The sequence below is a fragment of the Poecilia mexicana genome, unplaced genomic scaffold, assembly GCF_051168715.1.
Source record: "Poecilia mexicana isolate PSO_F unplaced genomic scaffold, ASM5116871v1 scaffold_1, whole genome shotgun sequence".
Lineage (NCBI taxonomy): Eukaryota > Metazoa > Chordata > Actinopteri > Cyprinodontiformes > Poeciliidae > Poecilia > Poecilia mexicana.
The window spans coordinates 21178348-21204118 of record NW_028263370.1 but is presented as its reverse complement, the minus strand read 5'-3'; the positions used below and the strand labels follow the sequence as shown (position 1 = coordinate 21204118).

At 37.1% G+C, this 25771-nt stretch overlaps 1 protein-coding gene across 1 annotated transcript; it reads left to right on the top strand.

Annotated features, from left to right (window-relative positions):
* The first annotated feature begins 15198 nt into the window (after positions 1-15198).
* On the top strand, positions 15199-21415 carry LOC106925286 (nephronectin). Its single transcript, XM_088007643.1, is given in 6 exon segments — positions 15199-15511; positions 15643-15765; positions 15980-16099; positions 17668-17752; positions 20436-20579; positions 20581-21415. Coding segments are annotated over 6 exon segments (732 nt in total). The 5' UTR covers positions 15199-15384; the 3' UTR covers positions 20714-21415.
* Positions 21416-25771: the final 4356 nt, after the last annotated feature.

Sequence of the window (25771 nt, the reverse complement as noted above, 5' to 3'; positions counted from 1 at the left end):
ATTATTGATGTTTATTAGCTGATGGTGGAGAACATAACAGTTTCCATGTTTAATTGTGTATGAACCTAAATATCTTAAAGGGGCGGTATTATGTATTTTCCAGGCACATGGTGCCATTTTATAGCACAATCAAGCAACCGTGTTACCTTCAGTTGTTATAAAAATGCTGTATGTATCAAAAATGACTTAGATGAAATTTGACTTTGCAATTTAGCGCCTTGAAATTGGGCCTCTGTCTCTTTAAGAAGCTCTGACATGCCGCATTATGTCATCACAACGTTCCTCCTTAATGTTGCAAAGCAAGCTAAGCATTTAGCTTCAAATTAACTATTTAGTTTGCAAGCCCAAAGCTAAATATTTAGCTTGCTAATCAAATATTTAGTTTGAAACTCTGACATTTATAAATGAATGAATAGCATGGTGAAAATTTGACTTTGAAAAATAAACCTTCATTGTTTCTCTTATGACACCCTGAATAACCCAAATATTATCATCAAAATATTTCACTGTGTAACTTTAAAAACGCCTCCTCATACTTGGAGGCCCTCAAGGAACCATTGTATTTATGCTAAGATTAAAATAAAAACAGCTGGAGGTAGTGGAGTTTACTTGGCAGTATTTCTGAACTGGATAGAATTTAGTTGAAAAACTGGACAGGTCCAACTTGAAGGAGAATTTCAGATAAGAATCATCTGAAAGAAACATGAAAAACTCCCTGCTGCCTTTTGTTCATTCTGGGATGAACCAGCAGCAAACGGTCAAAAAGCACTCTGAGTCTACAGCCGTCGCTCTGATAGCATCTGTCTGTGAAACACGTTCACTGTGACATCTCTTTCAGCTTCGTTTGACTCTCCCTGCAGAATGAGTAACTGTTTCCACCATGATCTAACCGTACCAAACCACTTGACCACAACGCCACAAAAATCACTGCCGAATGTGAAGTTTGTGGTGCTTTTCATTTGTCAACATATGAGGTCTCTTTAACTGAGGCATCCCTGCCTGGCTCACTTCAGGATTTTATATTTAAACTGTGATTTATGTATTTTATTGGAAGTTGGACACAACGCTGAGGCTCTGCAGAAACTCTGTTTCTCAATGTTTGGGTTCCCACTCCAGTAAAATATTACAAATCTCAATTGATGCAATAAATAGGGGCGAATTTAACTGATTTAGAAAAATGGTAGAAATGTTTAATTGAAAATAAAATCCATTAGAAATTGTAAAGATACTTAACTATTTAATGAAAGTAGGAGTTTCAATTTTTAAGCCTGAAAATAATACAGACTTATTCAATAAAGCTGAATATTTGTGAAAAGTCAATTTACAAGAACATTATATCCACTATAAATAATTTGAAAGCCTTTATTTCTGTTAATTACAGTGATTGTCTGCTTACAGTTTATGAAAATATGGCATTTAAAACTACAATATTACATCAAATATAGGACCCAAACCAGATTAATTCGTCTGAAAAGAAAAATATTTACGAAAAAATCAGGCAGAAGAACCACTTTTTTTTCTTCTCTTCTTCTTCAGTTGACCCAAATTTACACCCATTTTTTAGACTCCATCCTCAACACAATCTGCATAACACAAACAGCTTTTCAAGAGCAATGACTTATTTTATTAGAATAAAATAATAAAATTACTCAAGTCTGAGATTCAAACTCAGACTTGTAAACATTTATCTCCACAAATATCTCTGTGCATTTATCTAAAAGTTTTCAGAAGGTTTGAAAACCTTCATTTGGCCATTTATTTCCTGTCCTGTAACTTTTGGTTGCATCCCTGCAGGAATAAACCTAAACCAAAGGACTGAATCACCTAATTAGCATATTAACCTTATAAATTCCCACAGTAAGGTCCAGGCTCAAGACATTCATTTGAAAAAATTGTGCCAGTTAAAATTTAACCAGAGACACTAATAATATTTACATTTTTTGGTTTTGTATCATTTTCTACATTTTACCTTCCTGCCCAAAAATCTGGGGATATTCCATCTGTTTTCTCTGTTTTGTAATAAATTCCTTCACCTCCTTTTTTCATTGCTCCCTGGATTCAGACCTTGTTTACTCTCCCGGACCACAGCACTGACTCGCATCCATGAAATGATGCAATTAAGGTTCCTACTGGGGGCTCAATCTGTCATGTTAGCACATGCTAAACCCCCACAGAGGGCTGAGAGAAGCGCCGAGCGTCGGAGCGACAGGTAAAACCGACCGGCTGGTTGACAGCGGCTTATTGACCTGCTCTGCAGCTGAAGTTGGATTTAAAACCTGGAAAAAATGAAAATGGCACTGAGAGGAAAGTGTTGTGGCTTTTAATGCCTCAGAAAAACACATTGACCTTTTACAATGAGGGAAAAAATGCAATTTATGTTCTGGGAAGATCCATTTGAAAGTGTTTCACTGTTTTAAAAGTTCTCCAAGGTATGAAAGTATCATCATCCTCCTGCTGTTTGGAGGGAACAACAAAGTGGAGGTTTTTACGCTCTGCAGCCTCAGTGGCACAGGCGCAACACACTGAGCAGCTGAAGAGACTGCTGCTAAATGCCCTCAATAAACAGGTCGTCTGTCTCCTGCACTGCACAGATGGCACTGAATTTGCATATTAGCTCAATATTTAGATCGGAGCTAAATATTTAGCTAAAACAAAAATATTTAGCTCAAAGCTTAATACATAGCTTACAAGCTAAATGTAAAGTTTGAAGCTTAATATTTAGATTTGAACTTAATTTTTGAGCTAAATATTTAACTCGGTTATATAGATATTTAGCTTGAAACTAAATATTTAGCCAACAGCTAAATATTTAGTTTGCCAGATTAATGTAAAGTTTTAAGCTACATATTTAGCTTGAAAGTTAATATTTACCTAAGAGTTAAATATATACCTTACTCACTTAATATATAGTTTGACGCTAAATATTCAAATAAATGTTTAGTTCAACATTTAACTCAACAGTTAGCTTGGAACTAATTATTTTTAGATCTAAGATTAACTATTTTTAAATATTAACTTCAAGCTGTGTTTAGTTTTGAGATAAACTAAACATGTCACCCTTGTTTAGTTTCAAACTAAATATTTCACTTCAAGCAGTATATGTTATATGATTAGTCTCAAACTAAATACTTAGATTGCTAAAATCTAAATATTTAACTTCAAACTAAATGTTTAGTTCAGATTTGAATATATAGCTTACTAGATAAATAGTTAGTTTGAAATATTTAGCTTGCCAATTGAATATTTAGTTTGAAACATTTGACTGGCTTTGTGAGATCAATGCTTTTTGAATGTGCAACTACAAACGGCTCCCAAAAAACTGCAAATTACTTGTAGATTTTAGATATTTGCTACTTTTAAACTTCAACTGATTACACAGTAGTTTATTTAGGGGTATCACAGTAAACAGGGCTTAATACAAATGTTATATTTCTGTAGGTTTTTATTGTATTTCCTGTCTGACATTACCTTGTGTCAGTCTATATGAAATCCAAGTAAAACACATTTCAAGAGGTGTAAGTGCTTTAAGTTGGCACCAGGTTTCAGTTCATGGTGTACTCCACGCTGTCCACTCCGGCTTTTGAGGATCTGCCTGGAGTTTTAAATTTTCTTCGGGGCCTTCTCTGATCTGAACGTTCGCCTGGCTGTCAAATGCAACATGTTGTCCTTGGTCTGCTTCCCCTCTCTGATCCTCAGTCTGTCGTGCAAGATAAACAAGTGATGTGGACTGGAACGGACCACCAAAGTATAAGTTTCCATGCGGAGGTACATCCTCTAAGCAAAGCGAAGAAATTTTCCAAAACCCATTAAAAGAAGTTATGCAAATGGTTTACGGCAGCGCTCGCGTGGCTGCGTTGTTGCATTAATCTGCATACACTGCGGCTCCGCTTGGCAGGAGCCTCTGTTTGTTTTCACTTTTAATCTGCAGAGCTCATCTTGAGTTTACATCACTTAGATGCAACAGAAAGAGACATCAGCCTCAGATTTACTTGGACCAAAGTTAACATGAGGGTAAAACATCTGGATGTGGATCAGTGCAGGCGACACCTGACCACAGCAACAACATCCTGTTTGAGACGCTTCCTTCATTTCCCAGTTAGGCCGATTCTAATGTCTGATTTCCTTCTAGAGGTAACATGCAGTTTCCTCTGAGTCGTCTTCTTTGTTTCTGTGTCCAAACCAGTGGACTCCATCAGGCGCCTGCTGCATTGTTAGCTTCACAGGCAGGGAAACAAGCGTTGTCCCACTGGAGCTCCAGATTGGCTTTCCTGCAGAGAATGAGCAAAAACTCAAAAGTAGTAAAGCAATTTTGATTTTAAACTAAAGGTGTAAAGTTCAGAAATGTTCACAAATTTTTCTGATTCATATTTTAAATTTTAGGTGTCAGCAGAGGAAATTGTAATCAAGTAAGAGTAGCTCTACTTTAACATATTTTTATGTTAAAAGTAAAAAGTATCCGTCTAAGAAATTACTCGAGTAATAACGTATTTGGTAAAAAGTCTACTCAAGTACTGAGTAACTGGTCAAAGTATGGGTCATTTAATATTTAAAAAGTACATCGTCAGATGGACCAAAATATAAAGTTAATTGGAAATTTTGGTATTCTAAATTTTATTTTAAAACTTGTAGGTGTGTGTCTTAATCTGGTGAATTTTGGTTTAAACATGTTTGTTTTTCATTCAGTGGGAATAAAATCCAGAAATTTTATTCAACTAAAAGTAGAAATACTTCATAATAAAATTACACAAAGTACAGGGTAGTAAAATGCTCCTAAAAGTATTTTTTTCAAAAAAGTTACTCAAGTAAATCTAAGTGGGTAAATGTAACTAGTTGCTACCAAACTAGGTTTCAGTAAGAATAAAACTGGAATCCAGGCAGATTTAGGCAAATTTGATTTATTCTGTTAACTCCTCACTCCTGGCGATTTTGCTGTAGGATTAATTTTGGTGAAACTTCTGGTGAGGCATCAGAAGTTACAGTTAAATATTTAATGTTAAGGTTGAAAATGTTTGCTGAACAGAAACTGAGTGCAGATCATCCTGATGCCTTTAACTGCGCTGTTTGGGGAGGAATAAAAGATTCACCGTGTTTTTCAGTGGAAAACTTTAGATATTTCATGTGGAAACAAGCAACAAAAACAAGAGATTGAGGACATGATTCCAGTTTCCATCGCTCCATCATCATCAGGCAACGGTTTGCAACCCACAACAGGATGCTGATGGAGTTCCTCTCACCCTGCTCCTCAGTCCTAAACCCCATCAGGGAATTTTTCTCAGCATGGAGACGGAAAGTATGAAGACTGACCTGTAAATCCTACAGCACTGCATGTACTGCTTTCCTTAAGGAGGTTGTCTTATTGCGACGTTAGTTTATTTTTTCTTTGACATCAGTCTCTCATGCTATCGGTCTCCCACCATGACAATTTATAACTCATCATTAAAACTTTTGCCATAGTTTATATCAAATATCCCTTAATATTTGGGGGATATTTGGTGCACTTCCAAATACGCAGCTTTATTTACAACACGACTAATCAATTTGACTCTTTTATCCCAACTCAGTGAAACATAATCTTGAAATGTTCATTGATGGAGATATTTAATTTTGACAAATAGACTATGGATTTTGAAAAAGAAGCTGGATCTTGTAGGTAATCCTTGACGTTTGCTGTTCGTATGAACTGTTTCGAGAAATGCACTCACTGTTTTGCAGATGTGAAAAAACATTCAGGAAGTGAAGCAAAGTACCTCAAAGAAGCAGTAATTATTTATGAATTAAGCAGCCAAAATAAAGGAACAAATGTCTTTTACTTAAAATATTGTAAAGCTTAAATGCTGAAACAGAGTCAGGTTTTTTGAACCGTCTACAGTGGCTCTTCATTGACTACAAATGATTAAAAAAAAACGTATGTTTTTAAATATGGGGATAATGCCAAATGCAAGTTTTTAGTATTAGCTCCTCTTTTGTCCTGGAATAATTGCACTGAATTTCCACAACTTTTTAAATCTATTTTTGTCTTTAGGTTGGAAACATATGTTTCTACCCTATTTTTACAGAGTTTCATGTTTTTCTTTATTTCAAAATGTAACAGAAATAATAATCTTGTTCTTTAAAAATAACAGTCTTGTAGTAGATATATATTTTTTCCCAAACGGTGATGTAACATTTGTGTCTCTAAACAAGTTTGACATAGATAAAGTTTATCCCGACTGTTATTTTTTTCTCACAGTTTTCAACCACATTATGACCAGATTTTATATGTTATCTGCAAATTTTCTGGACATAATCCACATTTTCTTCATCAAGGATGCCCAAGTCCAGCTTTTAGATGCCTCTTTTCTCCAAAACCTCTTAACCAAACGTCTGATTTCCCTCATCAGCATGTCGTTGACTTTACTTAAAGTTTCACCGAAGTCCAACAGGAATCTAAACCCGCAAAAGAACAAACAAGGAAACAAGTTTGCAGATGAAACATCTTGTTTAGAGGGACTAAATGCCAAAAAACAACAAGGCTCAGACAAATTCCAGCACCAGATGTTCTGCAAGATGAAATAAACAAATCAAAGAAAGCAAAACTATATATCTCGCTTAGTGAATTATTGTATGTCCCATTCCTTTTCGGAAAGCACTAGCAGTTCATCCTCAGTGTCATAAAAACCAGGAAAGCAGAATCTTCTTGGCGAGCTGAGTGGCTTTTAGTCTCTGGTGCTGCTGCCTGAACCTTGCCTAATCCTTAATCCTTGCTTTGGTACAGAGACTGCCTGTGGTGCTGCTGTGCTGTGTGCATCCTAATCTCTCCATAGCTCTGTGTCTAATGGCCGCGCCGCCTCTCCGCTCTCCCTCTGCCTCCACTTCAGCTGCAGCCAAGCAGGCAAAACGAGGAGGATGGAGGTAACACAAACTGCAAGGAGAGGAAGGAGTTAAAAGATTTGTTTTAAAATACACAGTTTAGACATTTCGGTTCATGTTGAGGTGAAATAAACATTAAGCGATAAGTTAGGAAGGAATTTAAGCTTCATTTCAGAAATGTTTAATTTGCAGTCATCAGTTTTGATTTAGAGAATAGAATAGAACGGAAACAGACTTTAATGTCTCGCAAAAAAGGGAAACTCAGGTGGAACAGCAGCACCAGGTATACAAAAAAAGTTCTTATTTTTGTCACACAATGCAACTAATTTTAACATTAAATTCAGTTTTACAACAGAGTATTAGGACCAGGGCAAGAAAAGAAATCTAATTACAATATAGTCATGCAACAACGAAGTTGAAATAATATGAGAATAAACTCATAATGTTACTTACAAAAAGTCGTAATAGTACGAAAATAAAATGCTAGTATTACCAGATCTTCATAACTGAAGCTTTTCTTTCATTAAAACAACAACTTTCTTCTGGTATTTTTGCATCTTTATTCGACTCGTATGAAATTATTCTCATAATAAAAAGAAAACATCTGTTTCTCTGGCCCGTTGTAGAGTCATAACCCACATCTGCCAACTGAGTCGCATGTTTAGGATGAGAAACGGGTTCAGCGTTGCGTTGCAGCACCTGAGGCCACGTTTCCCTTCTTGAACCTTTTACATTGTCCTGCTGTCAAAGCCGTCCCAGGTGTCCTCATCACGTCCTCGCAGGTGTCCCGCCTGCCGACCTTTGGCCTTTCAACCCTCCCACCTGGGCTACGCCTCGGCCGACCCGCTCTGAACTCTGACCCCGCGGACTGTGGATCATCCTGGAGGTCCCCTCTTAAAAGCATTTCTGTAGCGCTGAAAGTCTGGGCTCATAAATCAGAGCAGGATGATGATGATGATGATGATGATGATGATGATGATGATGATGCACCGACGCTCAGGTCTCTAAAAACGACTCAGACATCAAAGAAACTCACTTTACAAGTGACCAGAACTGTTTGACAAAGAAGGCAAAACATTTTTATAACATCTATTTTCATTTTAAAAAGAATCATTTATTTTTTTACACACAAAATGTTTGCTTTTGTTACATTAAAGGTACCTTTTTTATCTTTAAGCATGTGTTAGACATACTTTTCATTAATCCCACATTTTTGTTTTTAAAAATAGATTTCTTTCTTATTAGTCTGATCTTAAATGTGTTTTCATTCACTCTTAGCAGAAAGTCGTCATAATTAAAAGAAATAAAGGGCTGGAGTTGCTAGTTGCAGTGTCGTTTATCACTTAACAAAACAGCAAAAAGCATAAACTTATCACCCAAAAAACAGCTGGCTGGTTTTTTTTAAAACAAGGTAACTTCATTTACGAAGCATCTTTGAGCCAGAAACTATTCAAAGTGTACAAGGAAGTTGAAACAACATACAATGAGAAAAATAGATTAAATTTAAACAGGTTTTGAAAAAATACAATTTATTATTGCTTGGGTTGTTTTTACAAGCAGTAGAGCCAAACAGAAATACAAAAATGTGCAAAAATGTGAATTTTTCATATTATGTGCCCTTTCAACTGACCTAAAGCAGGAAGCATTTAGTTTAAAGTCAGACAGTGAGACATGCAGCTCATATCTCTTCTTCTTCAAGGCTTGTGAACATTTGAACACATTTGTCTGGCCAGATTTGGACAACTCTGTTCTGGAAAGTAAAGTGAGCTGAATCAGAAATCAATCAATTAATCAGTCAAGTTTATTTCATCAGATTTCAGCAACAAGGCAGTTCAAAGTGCTTTCATTACGTTTTTTAGCACTATCATTAAACATCAGAATGTTGATTAATGTTTCATTTATGTTTTAATATTTGCAGTTTTCTGAAATTTGGTATTTATCAGTCAAAAATGAAATTATTACTTAAAAGCATCAATTTGCTTTAAACGTTATGCTAGAATCAGAACAAAAATGCATCTGAGGAGTCGTTATTACACAACAACATGTAAATTTAACAGAAATCATGAAGCACTGCACTACGTTCTGTGCAAATGACCACCAACAAAGTTCCAGGAATCATATTTTCAACATAATTGGATTTGCTCGGCTTCCTCGTTTATGATGGATATGTTGCATTTTTCGAGCAATTTGAGGTGGGGCGCGAGCCTTAAATGATATCTGATCTCGTTGTGGGGCATCCCTTTCAGCTCGAGGAATCAAAGACCACCGGAGTGTTACACCTCTAATGTGGTCAGAGGAGGAGGAGGGAGGAAGAGTGGGAGCATCTGCAGCTTTGGCCCCAAAACATCTCGGTTCTCTCCCACCCTGTCCACACTGGCAGATGGAGCAGAGCACGGCTCGACTCTCTGATCGACTCCTGCACTTGCCACACACTGAGCGGACGCCGGTAACATTTGTCATTCTGTTTTACCGTTGACGGCCACTTTCTTTTCCTCTCGCCCCCCCCCACCTCCTTCCTGCTTTCCTCCTTGGCAGGCAGGAGTAGGTTTAATTGTATTGTGTATGACAGGCTGGACCTTGACACTAATTCGATACAGGCTGTGGACAGCTATTTTGTGGTTTCCTTCCACCTCACTCACTGATGTGTGGTGGTGACACGTTTGACAAAAACCATCCAAGGTGAAGGGTTGGGGTTCAGAGTGGGAAATGAACCAGGACCAAACTCACCAATGTACCTAAAAGCACCTTCAAGGATGACTTTGTTTTTGTTTTGGTTCCAGTAATCTTATAAAAGTTTTAATGGATCTGAAAGAAACCACAAAATATGTCTGCAGTTGTTTTGAGGTCAGAAAAGAGTCATGTTTTGTTTTGTTTTTTGTTTTTTTCTAAACTGACTAAGCTAGCATAAAAATGTCTGATACTGGAATATTCTACCCTGCAAAGCCCCCTAGAGGATACTGGGGGAATTTCTTTATTTTGTGTTATTTGGGTAAAGCGAAATAACGTGACTCACGCAAAAGTATTGCATTCCTCCAAAACCTTTGCGCTCTCAAAGGTTTTGCATACCCAAACAATACTTTTGCACTGCCTTGCAAAAGTGTTACGAGGTAATGCAGTAAAAAGTTATTTTTATTATATGATGTCATTTAAAAAATGTTTTGGTCTGGAAAGAAAAAACGTGTTTTGTTGTTTTTGTTTTTTGTCTAAACTGACTAACCTAACAGAAAAATGTCCAATACTGGAATGTTCTACTCTATGGAGCCCTCTAGAGGATATTGTGGGAATTGTTTTCTTCTGCGTTGTAAAAGTATTGCAAAACTTTTGTGAGTTAATGCAGTGAGATGAATGCATCGTTATACCTCTAACTGTTTTACAGGTTATTGTAACGGTAAAGAATTGTTTCACTGTAAGCAACTTTTTGCTGTCTCCAGGTTATATAGACTTTTCCCAAAGTAAAATTCGAGCACTTCTAAAAGCAAGTTTACATTTTTTTAAAACACCACACTTTGGAAACAATACAAATTAACTAAATTATCAAATAAGATAAAATAACATATTATAAATCACTATAATATCACATCATTTATTAGTTTTTTAATGTCTTATGAAAGTGTTCTACATTGAAGAGCACGGACAAGATAAACTAAAACATAACATTTTATGTTGTGAAATCTTTCTCACACCTGACTAGTCTGAGAAAAAAAAACACAAATTTAACAAAATAATCCCACAATTCTCATTTAGAAAAGTGTTTAATGTATAAAAGATTATACAAAAAAACGTCAAGGATTTTTTTTATACAAAAAAATCTGAATATTTTAGCGCTTTAGGTTTTTAGCAAATAGAAATTATTTTTGGTAAATCTAAGTGACGTAAAACAAGAAAAGTTTAATCAGATTTAACTTCAAACTGCGAGAAAAAATGTGTCTCTTTCTGTTAACTGTAAATACTTGTAACGTTTTCCAGATTGAGGATTTTAATCAAATGTTAGATTGTGCTTTATTACAAAACTGTGCAAGAATCAAGAATTTTCCAAACCTTGATTTGAAATCCAAGCACTTTCAAGGACTTCAAGCACCTCCTTTACTAGAATTAGTTCAGATTTTGTCGAAGGCTGTTTGCTTATAATAGGGACTTGAAGTTCTTTGTGGGAAATTAGTCCTCATGTTATAAATCATTACATTTTTAAAGTGAAAACATGATTTAAGGTTTGGATAATCTTGAGGAACTGCAAGCAGTGATTATGGTTAAAATTAGAATAAAAAATAAAAAACGCCCTCCAGGGGGAGAACGTAGGTCAGAGTAATGTCTAATCTCTTAGATACACGACCATGTGTTCACGTCGCTCAGTGAGTGGACCACCGGGCGTCCAGACGCAGACTCCGCCTTTGAGCTTAATACAACTGATTGCGCTCTGATCAGTGCTGGTAATAGTTAAAGCTTCAAAGACACCACGTCTGAGGCTGCCAGCAGTTATTTCCGACCATAAGATCCCAGTTTGAGCCTTCAGAAAACACACTAAGCCCCAAGATTAGAGAGTTTTCTTCTCCTTGCATTCAGAGCAAAGAAATGCTTAACGACGATTAGAAATTATTGCCTCTTTAGCTGGTAGGTTACAGCACGAGATAACTTAAAATTACAAAATGCGGGGCAAAAAATTAAGATTTCAAACCACTGTATAAATAAAAACTGATGTAGGCACAAAAACAGGGCTGTGACAGCTGAAAACCTAGAAGCATATATACACTGAGGGAGTCAATATTGATATAGAACAGATTTTATAATTAAGGAACAAGAACTCTGCTCCAGACAAGCTGAGACAAAATAGTGGAAATAAGGAAACAAAATGACATAAATTACACCAAACACAAATTACATTGACTTTAACAAAACCCTAACATACCCATAAAAATGCAAAGTCATGAAAGACATAAGAAATCAAAAGCACCACAAAACCTTAGACCATTACAGAATGAAGATGAAGGCGTAATTTAACAAAACCAAGCAAAACAAAAGCTGCAGGCTACAGCTTCATGTAGATCCACAGATCATCGGCAGAAAGATTCAGGGAGGAAATCGTGAAGCAGTGCAATCGCCGGCATGTTTCCCTGATGTCTGGTTCTGCTGTTTGCTTCAGTCAATGTTTGCGACAAAGTTTGCACTGAAGACATGCAGATGCAAAAAGGGCCACCAAACGCAGCAGATGGGAGCAATTTGGACTTAATTCAGTCATCCACTGCAAAAACACAACATTTTACCAAGTATTTCTGGTCTACAGTTCAGCACATATATCTCAGTACAGTTGGAATAAAACAAAACTAACATACAGGTTATTTTTCAGCAAGATATCGGAGATTGTTTTAAGTAAACAATGCAGACTTTTTCACTTAAAACATGGGAAATATGTTTTGTTATAAGTGAAATATTTTGGAGTGGAACTTTTTTTCTTGCCAGTCAAACAACCTAAACAGAATCTCTGGACCATTTGAATAGAAAAACTGGTTCCTGAATCGAAAATTATTTCTGAATCAAATTGTTACATAATTGAAAATCGTTTCTGAATTGTATAGTTATCCTGAAAATCGAAATCCAATCGTTAGCCACTGAAAGATTCATGTCTTTCCACATTTACCTTTTGTCAAACTGAAAAGGATCCCAATCATTTCACAGAGCACAGAACTAAAATTCAAACAATCATTATTGGGATTTTACAGATTTTTGCATCATTTACACACCAGTGTTTAAAATTTCTTTCAGGTTTCTTATTGATTTATTCTTTCAGTAACATACTGGCCCCAAGAAATCTCATTATCAAGAGGAAAAGGTGCGTCTGTAAGGGTATTTTTGTGCTCTCTTTGTGTCTCTTCTGCTTTTCTCTCTGCATGCAGGTAAGTTATCTATCAATTACTCGCAGCAGCCTAAAATTAGGCCACAGGAACCTCCTCCGCTCTGCAGCCAAACTCTGTGTTTTGGAGACAACAAAACACAATTCTCAGCAGATAGAGACAAGGCGATGGCAGATGGAGGATTCTAATTCGAGTTATTTGGTTTTAAGGTTGGAGAAAATGAGCAAAACAGGAAAAAATCTTGTGATGCTTAATATTTTTCTGCTCTCATGAGCTCATCTTCAGAAAAGGTAAGAGTTACTTTAAGCTGTTTGTTTTCAAAAACAATTTGGATTTTATTGGACTTAATTTAATGAAATATTTACTGTATTAAGCTATAAGTAGTTTTTTCCCCTCTAAGACGTCCAAACCAATATGATCTAAATAAATGAGAAAGTCTCTCTGGCTGTTGGCAGACCATTTGCTGACCCTTGAAATCAGTGTTTTGCAAGTGTGTTGGAATAAAAAAAAAGGTGGTTTGCGTCAGTGCAGTTGTTCCCACATTAATTTCCACCATTAAATGCCCACTTAATGGTGGAAAAGATTTTTCAGAAGAATGTTACCAACCTGAATGACAAAGATGGTCAAAAATCACCCAACACAGGTTTCGGTGCATTAAAATGTCTTCTTCTCACACTTTTCTCCTATTTTTGCTTTTAAGTAACACTAAAATATTTCAAATCATCAAACATCCAACAAAGTAGAAATTTATATTAAAAAAGACAAAATTTCATGTGCAAGGCCATCCGATTCCTAATTCTTGGTTTTGCATTACTGTCTTTTTTTTGTTTCTGGTGTGTCACTGTTTTAAAGGCGTTGGGAAGAAGAAAGCATACCGAAGATCATTAGCAGTGGTGAATATTTTATACTTTTATCACATAAAATGCTCTGAAAAAATGGCAGCAAGTCTTCATTAGAGTGTGGATGTGTGTTTTTAGCATCGAAGTCTTGCCACATAAACACCGTTCCATATCTTATTTTTCAAAAGTCTAAGCAGTATTTTATGAGCAGACGTCTTTTCTCTGCGTCTCCCAGTCGCTACAAGTTGGAGGAGGTCCCTCTGGGAGACGCCTGGGGTCAAACGTCCCCAGACGGCCAGTTCCCGTTGGACAAACTGCTTCCTGTTTTTTCGGCTGCAGGACTGCGAACGGTATCTCAGTATTTTTGCAAACAGTTACATCCCAACCAGAGTGACAGACTCCCTGATGTGGCTCTTTGGATGTTTTTACAAATCACTGCAAAGCTGAAACACAAACACAACCAAGATTTGTGCTAATTTCTGAGCCTGCCCCCTAGTGGCCACAGTTGGCAGTGACCTGATAAGCCAGCATTAAAGGGGACTGATTATGTAAAATGAGCTTTTTGCATGTTTTTCACACTTTCTTGTGGCTCCCAATTGCTTCTAGAAACAAAGTGACTAAAAAAATATTGTTTGTTTTTCTCATGGATCTCTCTGTTTCCACCAAATACTGGATGACAAAAGTATTTGTTCTTCTAAAAACAACGTTCAGAAGAACATTTTTGGTTACAGATACTTCAGCATCCTTTTTATTTGTTGTTTCAATTTTGTTTATTTACTCTGGATATTTAAAATATCTTCCAGTTCCAGTGTTAAATGTAAAAATTAAATTATTGATCATTGAGAGGGCATACTTGCATTATTACACTGCAAAAGCACAAAATATTACCAAGTATCTTTGGTCTAATTTCAAGTGCAAATATCTTAGTTTTGTCTTATTTCAAATCTACTAAGTTACAAGTAACTTTTCAACAAGAAATAAGATCTTATTTAAAGTCAATTATTCCATAACATTGACGAAACACTGAGAGATTTTTTCACTTATAAAGTGGGAAAAATGACTGGTAAGTTAAATAATCTGCCAGTGGATCTAGTTTTTACAAGCACCTATACCTTACTGACAAGATACTCACCATGTAGTTTTGTCTTATTTCAAGTCTACTGAGACATTTGCACCGGAAACTAGAGCAAAAATACTTGGAAAGGTTTTGTGTTTGTGCAGTGTTTGCCATTATATTACTTAAAAATAGTCTTAAACCAACAATATTATCATTTACAGCAATAATGTCTGCAACAAGCCCACTTATATATTCACACAGTCACCCTGACTGGGCAGGTTTAAGGCTGTGATTGCTGCCTCTAATAATGGAGAGAATGAAGTAAAGTAATAAATCTATATGTGAAGAAAGCTGCCTGCCAATGCAGGCTGAAGTAATGCAATCATGATTTCTAATATAGACGCGCTGCAGCGTTTTGGCAAACTGCAAGCTATCAGAGAGCTGCCATCTCAGCACTCAGTGCTTTCCGCTGCTTTGGAAACTGAAACAACTGGACCAAGTTTAGCACAGGATGCTAACCTGAAGGATGCTACTATTTTGGAAACATCCAAAATCCAGATATGTGAGTCACTCAGCAAAAAGGTTGAAGGTTGAAGATGACTCTGACGAGATTGCATTGACTGATGGAGTCTTAGTTTCCAAACATATTTGAGTATTTTTCTGCTCAGTCAGTTTTGAATCTGCTGGAAACTGTTAGCTTAGACATTTAGTTTCACCCATCAGACTTACAATAACGATGCATTCATTTTCTTTTCTTTTTTTTTAGCAGCATAAAAACATAACAGTCCTCTTCATGTTAGAGGTTAAAGCTGTGCCGGGTTTTGCTCCAGTGTGCAGGAAGCCCTGCGTAAATGGAAAATGTGTGGGACCCGACAAGTGTTCATGCTCCGCAGGATTTAAAGGACCACACTGTGATGAAGGTGGAGTGCAATTTCTAAAACCGCTGCCAGGCTTATGTTTTCAATTTCTTAACCATTACCTGTGTCCTTCTGGATCATTTAGTGCAAGGATTTCTATCTACTGCATTAATGACGTTCCGTATTAACTCCAGATGTGAATGAGTGCGGTTTGCTGAAGAGACCCTGTTCCCAGCGCTGCATGAACACGCCGGGCAGCTACCGTTGTCACTGTGAGCCCAGATACTCCCTAACTGCAGATGGATACACCTGCACCAGTGAGTAAAGTCCTTTTGCAACCACATATTTACGTCTCCACAACGTATGGCCAACAAATTAAAATCAGGAATAGATCTCACGGCCACATTTGAAGGCAAATGTGGGAAACTAGAAGTAGAAAAGTAGGTTTAGATATTGATTGGCTTCAGTTCTTGTCTGATTGTTGCAGACTGTGCTTCATGGCAGCACAACCCCTCTCTCTCTCTCTTTTAGGAGATACCACATGTTTCTCCCTGTGTTGCCAGTTTGGTTGCCAGCTGGAGAGATCAGGAACAGTTCAGTGCCTGTGTCCACCTGGCCTCCACCTGGCGACCGATAATAAAACCTGTAAAGGTAGGGGCCCCTTTAAAGAGACACACATCTCTGCATAGCAGACCAAACATCTTAGTGATACATAAAAATGTCAATTTCTTCCCATTTTTCACCATGTTGAGGAGTTACTGAGGTATTTTCTCTAGTGAAGCTTTAAGCATGTTGGTACTTTTGGGATTAAATGCAAAACCATGAAGGAAACAAGCTGTTATGACTGACCTTGTTGAAGCCATGGCTGCATTTTATCAATGACCGTCTCTAAAAAATTAATGCTTACTTTAATTCACCGTAAGGAAGCGTTTTGTAACATCATAACCTCAAATCTCAGAGCATTTTATTACTAATACACTAATACTTTTTACACTAATAGAAACTACAAAGAGAAAGGAAAAGGTACGCGTGGTTTTCAATTTTTTTTAAATTAAAAATAAGAGAAATATGCGTTTCTTTCCAGCCCCCTTTACTCAATACACCTCAATAAAATCCAGTCTTCCAATAAGTAAATAGAGTCACCATTTGCAGTAAAAAGTTTTCTGCGCTAGTTTCAAAGCATGAATGATTAGCATTAGTCCTGCTAACGCTAAAGCGCTATACTGTCATGGTGTTTAGCATACACTGTGCTAAACGCTAATTTCAAGTATGTTTCAGAAGCTTTGTTTCCATTGAGCATATAATTGTGACAATTATGATTATGAAAATGTATTCACTTAATGGAAACACGCCACATAAAAAAAGAAAATAATGTTTTCCTATAAAAATGTTTTTGCACTAGAATAGCCGAATCTTCTGAGATCAAAAGTCAAAATTCTTTTCTTTTTACTTTTATGTATTATATGTCCGAGTACAAGTTACAATACATAAGTGAACAGGAGGGTTATAGAGAAAAACTTCAGAATTTTGGAGAAAAGTCAGATTTTTTAATTATTTTTTCCCGGTGGTCATAATCCTCTTCTGTAAAAAGCAAAACAGTTTGAGACCAATCCTCCTCTTTTCCTTTGTGAATCCATGAGCAGAACTTTTTTCTGATCATAAAAACGTATTTAAGTAACTTTCACTTAAAATAACATTTATTTAGATATGTTTTGCTTTTATTTGAGTAACATTTTACATCTGTAACTTAAGTAAAATTTGAGGAAAGTAACTCCTCTTTTACATCCTCTGAGAACTAAAGTCGGTCCCTGGTTCTGTTCTGTTAGTGATTATATGTGTTTTAAGCCAGTGATTGAAAAAGGATGATAAATCAGTAGACCTATGAAAAATGTTTCCCTAATCCAGTAAAACTGTGTACAAACTGTCTCTAAAAAATATAATCCAACTCTTCCTCCCACAGGATGTTAAAGTCACTTTTCCAGCGACCCTTGTGATCACCAAAAGAAAACCTGCACACAGAAACGTTTGCATGAATCATCTGCGTTACGTTTGTTTTTAAAGAAACTAAAGAACAGTTTTCCAGAGATGTTAGGTCAGCTCTCCGCAGCTCTGTTAGTCGTGGCGGTCTGCCCAACCAATTATCAAAAGCCTCTAATTAGCTAAAGTAAAGAAAACTGCGGACTCTCATCAGCGTCCGGTTGTGACCTCCGATAACTCAGTAGCCGACAGCTCCTGTCCTGTAATGAGCCGAGTCTCTCCCACGGCTGCTGGGGAAACATTCTCACACTGTGGGAGCAACTCTGGGTAAAATCTGAGCCAGAATGAAGTCACAGATTTATCCTCACTGCTGTGAAAATGTTTCTGAATTATTACTGGATAGTACCGTGTTCTGGCTGGATGTTCGGTCCTTCTTTTTTAGCAGAAATTGTTGGTTTCCTGGCAAATATTTCTTGTCTTTTGAACAAAGACCTTAAATGAATTCAGAAGCCTACACTGAAAAAACGCAAACTCTTAAAAAGTATTTTTGCTCTAGTGCAAATCTCTTAGTATACTTGAAATAAGACTAAACTAACTTAGAAGTAGCTTTTCAGTAAGACATGGGAGTTTATTTTAAGTCAGTAATTTATTAATAATAAAACATTTTTCCTTTATTATAAGTGAAATAATCTGCCAGTGTAACTAGTACTTTTTCATTGATATTTAGGAATTATTTACTTAAAACAAACTCCTATATCCTGAAAAGTTACTTGTAATGTTTTGTCCTATTTCAAGTTTACTACGATATTTGCAACAACACAAAAATACTTGGTTAAATTATGTGTGTTTGCTGAGTCTCCCTTAATCCAAAATCATTTCTGATGAAAATAAATTGTTTATTTCTGTCATCCTCCAACAACCTAATCTACGTGTTTTGACAGCGTAAACATTATTTTTAAATTATGAAAACAGGTTTTGGAATTTGCTCAGAGATTGTTTGAGAAAAACATTTTTAAAGTTAAAGAAACATTTACAATTCCTATCTTTCTTAAGAAAGGGAAAACAATCTAATAAATTAACCTTTCATTGCAGTTGCATAATCTTACTTATAAACCTTTAATTTGATTACATTTATTCAGCGTATGTAAAATATTTGCGCATTAACATATTTATTAAGAAAATCACCTTTGGCACCATTTTGGACTATGTACAAACTTTTGGGGGTTTTTTCTCTCAAGATCATTCAGTCCTTTCCACTGACTTTTTTTTTTTTTTTTTTTTACAGTTTTTGTTCTGGGACTTGAGAAATTTCATTTTTTGCATAAGTTTAACCATTTCTGTGTTAATTTGGTCACGTGCAAGCTAAAGATTATAAAGAACTAACTCATGTTTTTAAATATAGACTATTTACAAATGTATGTTTTTGTTTTTCAAATTTTGCTAGGCAATAAATTTATTTAACTTCTACAATTAGCTTAATTTATATCTACATCCTTTTTTTTTACATAGTTATATCAACATCCCATAGAAAATTTTTCCATTCTCTTTTTACAAAGGTTTTAAGTTTTAATTTGTTTTCAAATGTAAAACTAGAAATAAGGTTTTAAAAATTATAACAAATTATAACAAATTCCCCATTGTAAATATTTTTCAAAACTGAAAGTTCCCTTGTTTAAAAAAAAAACCTAATTTGTCATTTGTGCCTCTAAATAAGTTTTATTTAGCAGTTCTGGTTGTTTTCCTTCATCAGTTATAGGAATGAACAAACTCAGGATAGGGCTGAAACAATTAATCAAATTAATCATGATTAATTTATAATCAAAATAATTGTCAACTAATTTAGCAATCGACTAATCGTTAACTGGAGGGTACAGACTCTAACAAAATAAATGTTCTCAAATTAAAGATTTTTTACATGTTATGTGAGGTGACATTAAATATAGATTCATTTTAAGGTTTTTCAAACCTACATTTAACAAGATTGCCAATGAATATGTATTTAATCTGCAGGTTTTGCCCCAATTACACAGCAATTATTTTCAATTTGTCTGTATATTTTCTTTAGCAAATGATTCATCGCTATAATATTGGATGATTGTAGGACACAAAGCAAATCTCACACCATGGTTGCAAAGTTGACGATCAAGAAGCGTTCACCGGGAGCTTTTCCTGGCGATCCCTCTCCAGAATCAAACCAGAAATGTCAAGATGACTGCCAGCGCTGTGCTCACATCACATTCAGATGTGTTTGACATCAGGCCTGTAAAAGACTGAAATGATCAGAGCGCGTCCCCAGATGTTCACCTCATCTGCGCTAACTGGCAGAGAGAGAGATCCTGTGAAGAAGAGCTTGGCAGCAGAGGATCCAGAGAGACCGTGTTTATTTGACGGCTCACCCACTCAGCTCTGGGATCAGCCACCAGCTCTTTCTGTTTTCATCTTCAACCAGAGCTCTGCTGAATTATCTCTCCAACAGGGTCAGCAGCAGGCGGTGCTGAAAGGCTTTGCTCTTTCCGCTTTAACTCGTATTAAAGTGCAAAGCAGCTTTTCTGTGAAAAGGATGAATGACCTTAACACAAAGTCTATTTTCTTAATATTTAATTCAATTCAAGTTCATTAGTTCATCAGTTTATTATTCAAATTAGTTTAAAGGTGGCTTATTATGCTTCCTTGAACAGGTTTCATCACATTTATTACACACATTAAAGATAATGTCTTATATCATTAGATTTCAGTTCTGCCTATTTTCAGCTGTTTTAGGGCATCCTGTCTCTTTAAATCCAAATACTCTGCTGCTGGCCACGCCCCCACGGAAATGGTTGCAAACAGATGCGCAATGATACAACCATACATCTTTGAAAAGTATAAGTAGGGCCTCCTGCACAGCCAACAAGAATGCAGCATTTTATTCTCGTTATTTTATGACTTTATTCTTGTAAATGTTTTTTTTTATTTTATTTTCTTAGAGTGAGCCTAATACGCCGCCGTAGCTTGTAAGAAAAGTATAAAGAATTTCTGGTTTGTCGATCGAGTTGCCCCTTGTGTTTTTAAGTTTGTTATTAATTTCTTGCTCTTATTGTCCCAAAGATAAAGACGAATGTCTCGTTGGAGAGCACAGCTGCAGCCGCCACGCTCGGTGCATCAACACGGAGGGCTCGTTGTTTAGAAGACCACTATGGAAACGGACAGTGCTGCTGGCCTAAGAGAGCGCCACGGTCCAAGGCGGCCATGTTCCTCACCTACAACCTGTCCAAACGGACCAGAACCGAACACACCATGTTCTTCTAGAACTGCTTTTTAGAACCAACACTGCTCCAGTTAAACAGAAATAAATTAAATGCTGTAATACAGACCTAAAACAATGATAAATTTAGGCTTAACTGTTCTTCTTGGAATCATAATACAACTTAAAATTTGCATATACTGGGAGTTTTGTTTTAATCTAACAGTGGGTGTATTCACACCTGGCACATTTGGTCCCATTTAAATGGACCAGAGTTTGTTTCCCCTGTTGGTTCGGACTTTTTGTGTAATTACACTTCAGCGAATCCTGGTGTGGACCAAACAAACAAACACGAATGAGGCTTAAAACGATCAAAAATTGTAAGATGTTGGGACACAAGAGTCTCTGTCTCCCAGTGAAACCAGTTTTACTTCAGCATGGACTGGAAGGGGGTTGATTAAGAAGAGAAAAACCCACTGAAAACAAGTTTTAGGGTGATAAAAATGTTGCAGCTGCCCATGTTAGCCAGAAAAAACACTTCTGGAGAAAAATGTAATAATCAGACAAGGCAAAGGTTGAGGTATGTTAGTTTGAATGACACTGTACCAGCATGGTGGTGGCTGCATTGTGATGTGGGGCTGTTTGCATTGCACAAAGTAGGTGGAATAACTTGATAAGGAGACTAAATATTGGAGGGGATATATGTTTAAATTTGATCCTGTAAAGATAAGTTTGACCAAGTGCAAATTAAAACATGCAAATTTCCTGATTTTTATTTTTATTTTCTCATCCTAACCCCCACAAAAAGTTATAAAAAGCCCAAAATGAATGTAACATTCATGTGAATGGTGAGGGAAAGCAAACCTCTGACTGGAATTGTATTAACAGAGATCTTTTTTGGGTTAATCTGTGATATATTTAGCTGTTTTCCAGGTTTATAATCACTGTTTTCCCATCCTTCAGCTTCCTTTGTGATCCCACCTGGACGATAAAGAACCTGCTGGAGGTTTTTCCAACTATGGAGTCACAAATATGACACGCACCATTGATAATTTATGCTATCTTAGCTTTAATTTTGGTTTTGCATGACTTTAACCGTCATAATTTGTTAATAAAAGGCTGACCTCTGCTGGATAGATAAAGGAAAATAATGTTTGTTGCAATCCTCTTAATTTCCAATAATCAAAGACAAAAACTAAATCCTGAAAACGAGGCTGGAACAGATGCGCCGCACTTGTTGGCGCTGCAGAACAGACAGTTGTTTTCATATCTCAGTGTTTATCCACCAGCCTTGGCTTTATTTTATGCCTGAGGGGGGATGTTTTCAGACCCACTGAGTCACATGCAGGGCAGACTACCACACAGCAAGAGAGCACAGACAGGTCAGACCAACCAAATACCAGGAATCCTGTCTGTCAGCAGCTGTCTGCAGACCTCTTCCTGCATTGGGAGAGCTGCAGGAGGGGAAATTGAAGTTTGTTTTTGATGTTTCCCCTTGGTCAATTTCAAGTTTCCTTCCCGACGATTACGTCCGTGACCCCAGGAGAGAGAGAGGGGTCGCGGTGCTTGGAGATAATAACTGTAATGAGAGGAGATGATGGTAGAGGGCACTGTGTGTTGTGTCCTTCAGTTGTAGTCCTTTGATGCGCTGAGGGAGTCGGGTTTGTAGTGAGAACAAGCAGCTGCTGCCTGCTGAAGGGCCCTGCCACTGACCCCATTCATCCCAGCAGCAGGTGTCACACCGAGTCCCCGCCTCGGCCGCACGCACACACACACACGTGCACACCGGCGTGGAAAAAGCACCCGCGCACTAAACGAGTGTGTGCGTGTGACTGTGAGTGAGGGGTTTCGGGGCGGAGGGGGGACCTGGAACTACTTACCGAGAACAAAGAGGGAAATCAGGAAAAAATGCAGCCTCTTAGAATAAATCTCACCACAATGCCGAGAAAAATCCCCAACCTCACCCCCAGAAACACAAGAAAAACCTGGTTTCTCTCTTTTCAAAGCAGTCAAAAGTGTCTTACAAAAGCAGAAATAGAAAACATTTTGGATAAAAGGATCCAGGCCCCCTCTCTGAAAGGGACCTCACACCAAGTTGTGTGTAATTCCAACCAGAAACTGGTTTATTTAGCAAAAAAAAATAAAAAAATAATAAGATTTAATGCCAAAGCACTTAGGCTGCACATAAAGGACAACAAGGGGTGTACTGAGTTGAGTATGGGTGTAAAACGGGAAATTTTTTTTTGTTATTTTCCGCTTCTCTGTTTATGCAAAACATGAGATGTCATCTGGGAACCGTGGAGGCGCCGGGCCGAGTGACCTCTGCAGAGGAGAAAAACGAAGAAAACCGTAAACATTTCAGAGGAATTCAGGCGAATCAAAGCCTCGACTTACCTGAGATAAAACCGAATCAACATTTTCACCCAAAGGAGAGCAAAAGAGAGAGACAGACGCTGACAAGTGCACCAGAGTCAGTGACAATACGTTGGAGGAGATGCTCGGAACAACGGTGCCACCCACGTTGCTGGAAGGCAGAGCTTTCAAACGCCACCACTGAGCTGTAAAACAACTAAAACCCCTGTCTCCCCCATACTGTCCTTTTCACTTGAGCTTGAATCTTTTCCGAAAGCTAATTCTCGCATTATGCTCCCATTTGGAGCCCATTCCCTCCGAGACACGATCCCAGAGAGAGGTGAAACACCCAGTACTGTTTCCATGAATGACTTCAATCAAGCCAAAACTTGAACCCTTTGGTATTTCAAATTATAAATCACGTTAGGAGAGTCTGCAGAAGGGAGTCGACAAACTCTCCGCTGGCATGCAAACACAGCTAAGCGCATCTGTTCTAGTTTTATATCGTCATCTCCGTGCATTCACAAATCTGTGTTTAGAAGCGCAACATTGAAAAGGAAATCATTTGTTTGCTGCAGAATTGAAAGTAGAATCACATCACGGCAGCGTGAGTAACTCATTATCCCCAATTATGCCACGGGGATCGTTGAAGGCTGCCGATTAGCTTAAAAGCAGCAATGTCCTCTCCGTCACTTTTAAATCGCGTTATGTGTGAGAAACACGTGTGAATCCCAGTTTTTCACTGTGATCCTGACATGAAAAGAGCTTGTGGGCGCCCACACTCTCAATGAATTTCAGCTTAGATGTGAAAAAAAATATATGAAATTGCTGCAAAAGCACTAAATCTGACCAAGTATTTTTGGTCTAGTTTCTATAAATGTCTTAGTTCACTTGAAAAAAAAAAACACATGACTTGCATACAAGTAGCTTTTCAACACAATATAGGAGCTTGTTTTAAGTCAGTAGTTTGTGAATATTGATGAAACAGTTCTAGTCATAAGTGAACATTTTAGCTCATAATATGGGAAATATGTGTCACTGGCAGATTATTTCACATATTAAGCGATTATTGACTTAAAACAAGCTCCTATTTCTTGCCAAAACGTTACTTGTACGTTAGTTTTGAGTCGTGGATCTCTGCAGCTCCTCCAGAGTGACAGTGGGCCTCTTGGCTGCTTCTCCATGCCTAGCCTGTCTGCATCCAGATTGACCAGAGCTCTGTGAGATGATTAAAGATTCGAGAATTGTTTTAAAGTAAATTCAGATTCACCAAGTCAAAAGATGCAAAGCTTGCTCATGCCTCAGGCCGGCTCTGCTCAGTGTGCATCTCTTTCTTTTCTAGTTTCATCAAGAACTTTGGAGACGATTTAGATTTGGACTGTTTTTGGTCATGCTTATTTTTTCCAGCAGAAAGTTTAAAATGTTCTTTGCTCAGTGGTAAGATGCATTTTTACAACCTTCCTGATTTAATGAGATTTGCTTCAAATCTCCGTTTTGTCACACTTTTTGTTAATTTACCTTGAACTCTTTTTCATTGTTTCAACAGACAGATGTCTTGCTGGTTTCAAGCTTCCCATCGATCAGCCAGCTGCCACAGATTCTTATGATTAGCAAGTATTCACTTTGAATTGGTGGCACAAATAAACCTTTGTTAGTTTATTATTAGATTCCTGATTTTATTCTTCTTCTTTCTCTGAATATTGATTTCCATTCAGTTTATTTAAATGGCACAGAAATTGTTGTTTCAAGACAAACAAATCCAAGTTATAGTCAGAAATATGTAAATTAAATTCCAAAACAATGACAGATTCAAATAAAATTTCATACGTTCCCTGTTGATCCTGGTTATCTGTTAGGAAAACCTTTTTCTATGTAAAGAAAACCAGGCGATTGTATCAAGAAAATGATTTTGCAGCAATTCCTCCTCCTTAGCAAAAGTTTGGTGACTGTTGATTGCAACGAGTTGTTAATTTTACAAGAACTCCCACAATAAGCATGCATGTGGAGACTGTGGAAAGAAAAATAAAAGTCGTATAATCGTAGCAGTTTCTTCTTTCGTGACTTTTGTTTGATTTTTGTTTTTGTAAAGCATCCTTTGTGATTAAATTTCTTCTGGTGGTTTTAGTGAGGTAATAGCCAAACTTCTTGCACTTCTTTGTTTATTTTATATGAAAGAGCAGTCCATCAAATTACAATTTTAATCTTTCTATTTCCTTTTCTTTAACTTTTTCTATTGTCTCAGAGAGAAACGTACAAGACCTCAAACAGCCACATTACGAGATAAAAGCAGCGACCCGACCTGCGCCCGATTCAGTCTTGGTATCAGAGAAGTGTTTGAGGGATTATCCACAGTCGAACAGGAAAGATTTGCAGCTAATCTTTATTGGAATGCCCTCTCAAGAGAAGGTGAGGGGAAGTGTTTGGGACCAAAGGTTCGTTCCTCCTGGAAGCTGGTACTCACAGTGGTCAGGGCTAAACGATGACTGAGTCCGTTTACAGCTTCTTCACTCTTACGGCATCAGGAAACTGAAGTCATGTGCTGTCCTGGATTTGAAACAAAGAAAAGATTTTATTGCATTAAAAGTGCAGTGTGTAACTTTTATGAACAATTTTTTTTTTTTGCATATTTTTTAATGCTGTCACTATGTTATGAGCTTATAATATAAGACAGATTATGTATGAGGAGATTGAGCTCCTTCACCTTCTCCCAGTCAAAAACCACGAGGAGGGTCAAAGCGCTGTCAATCATGCTTGTTTACACGCTGCCAAAT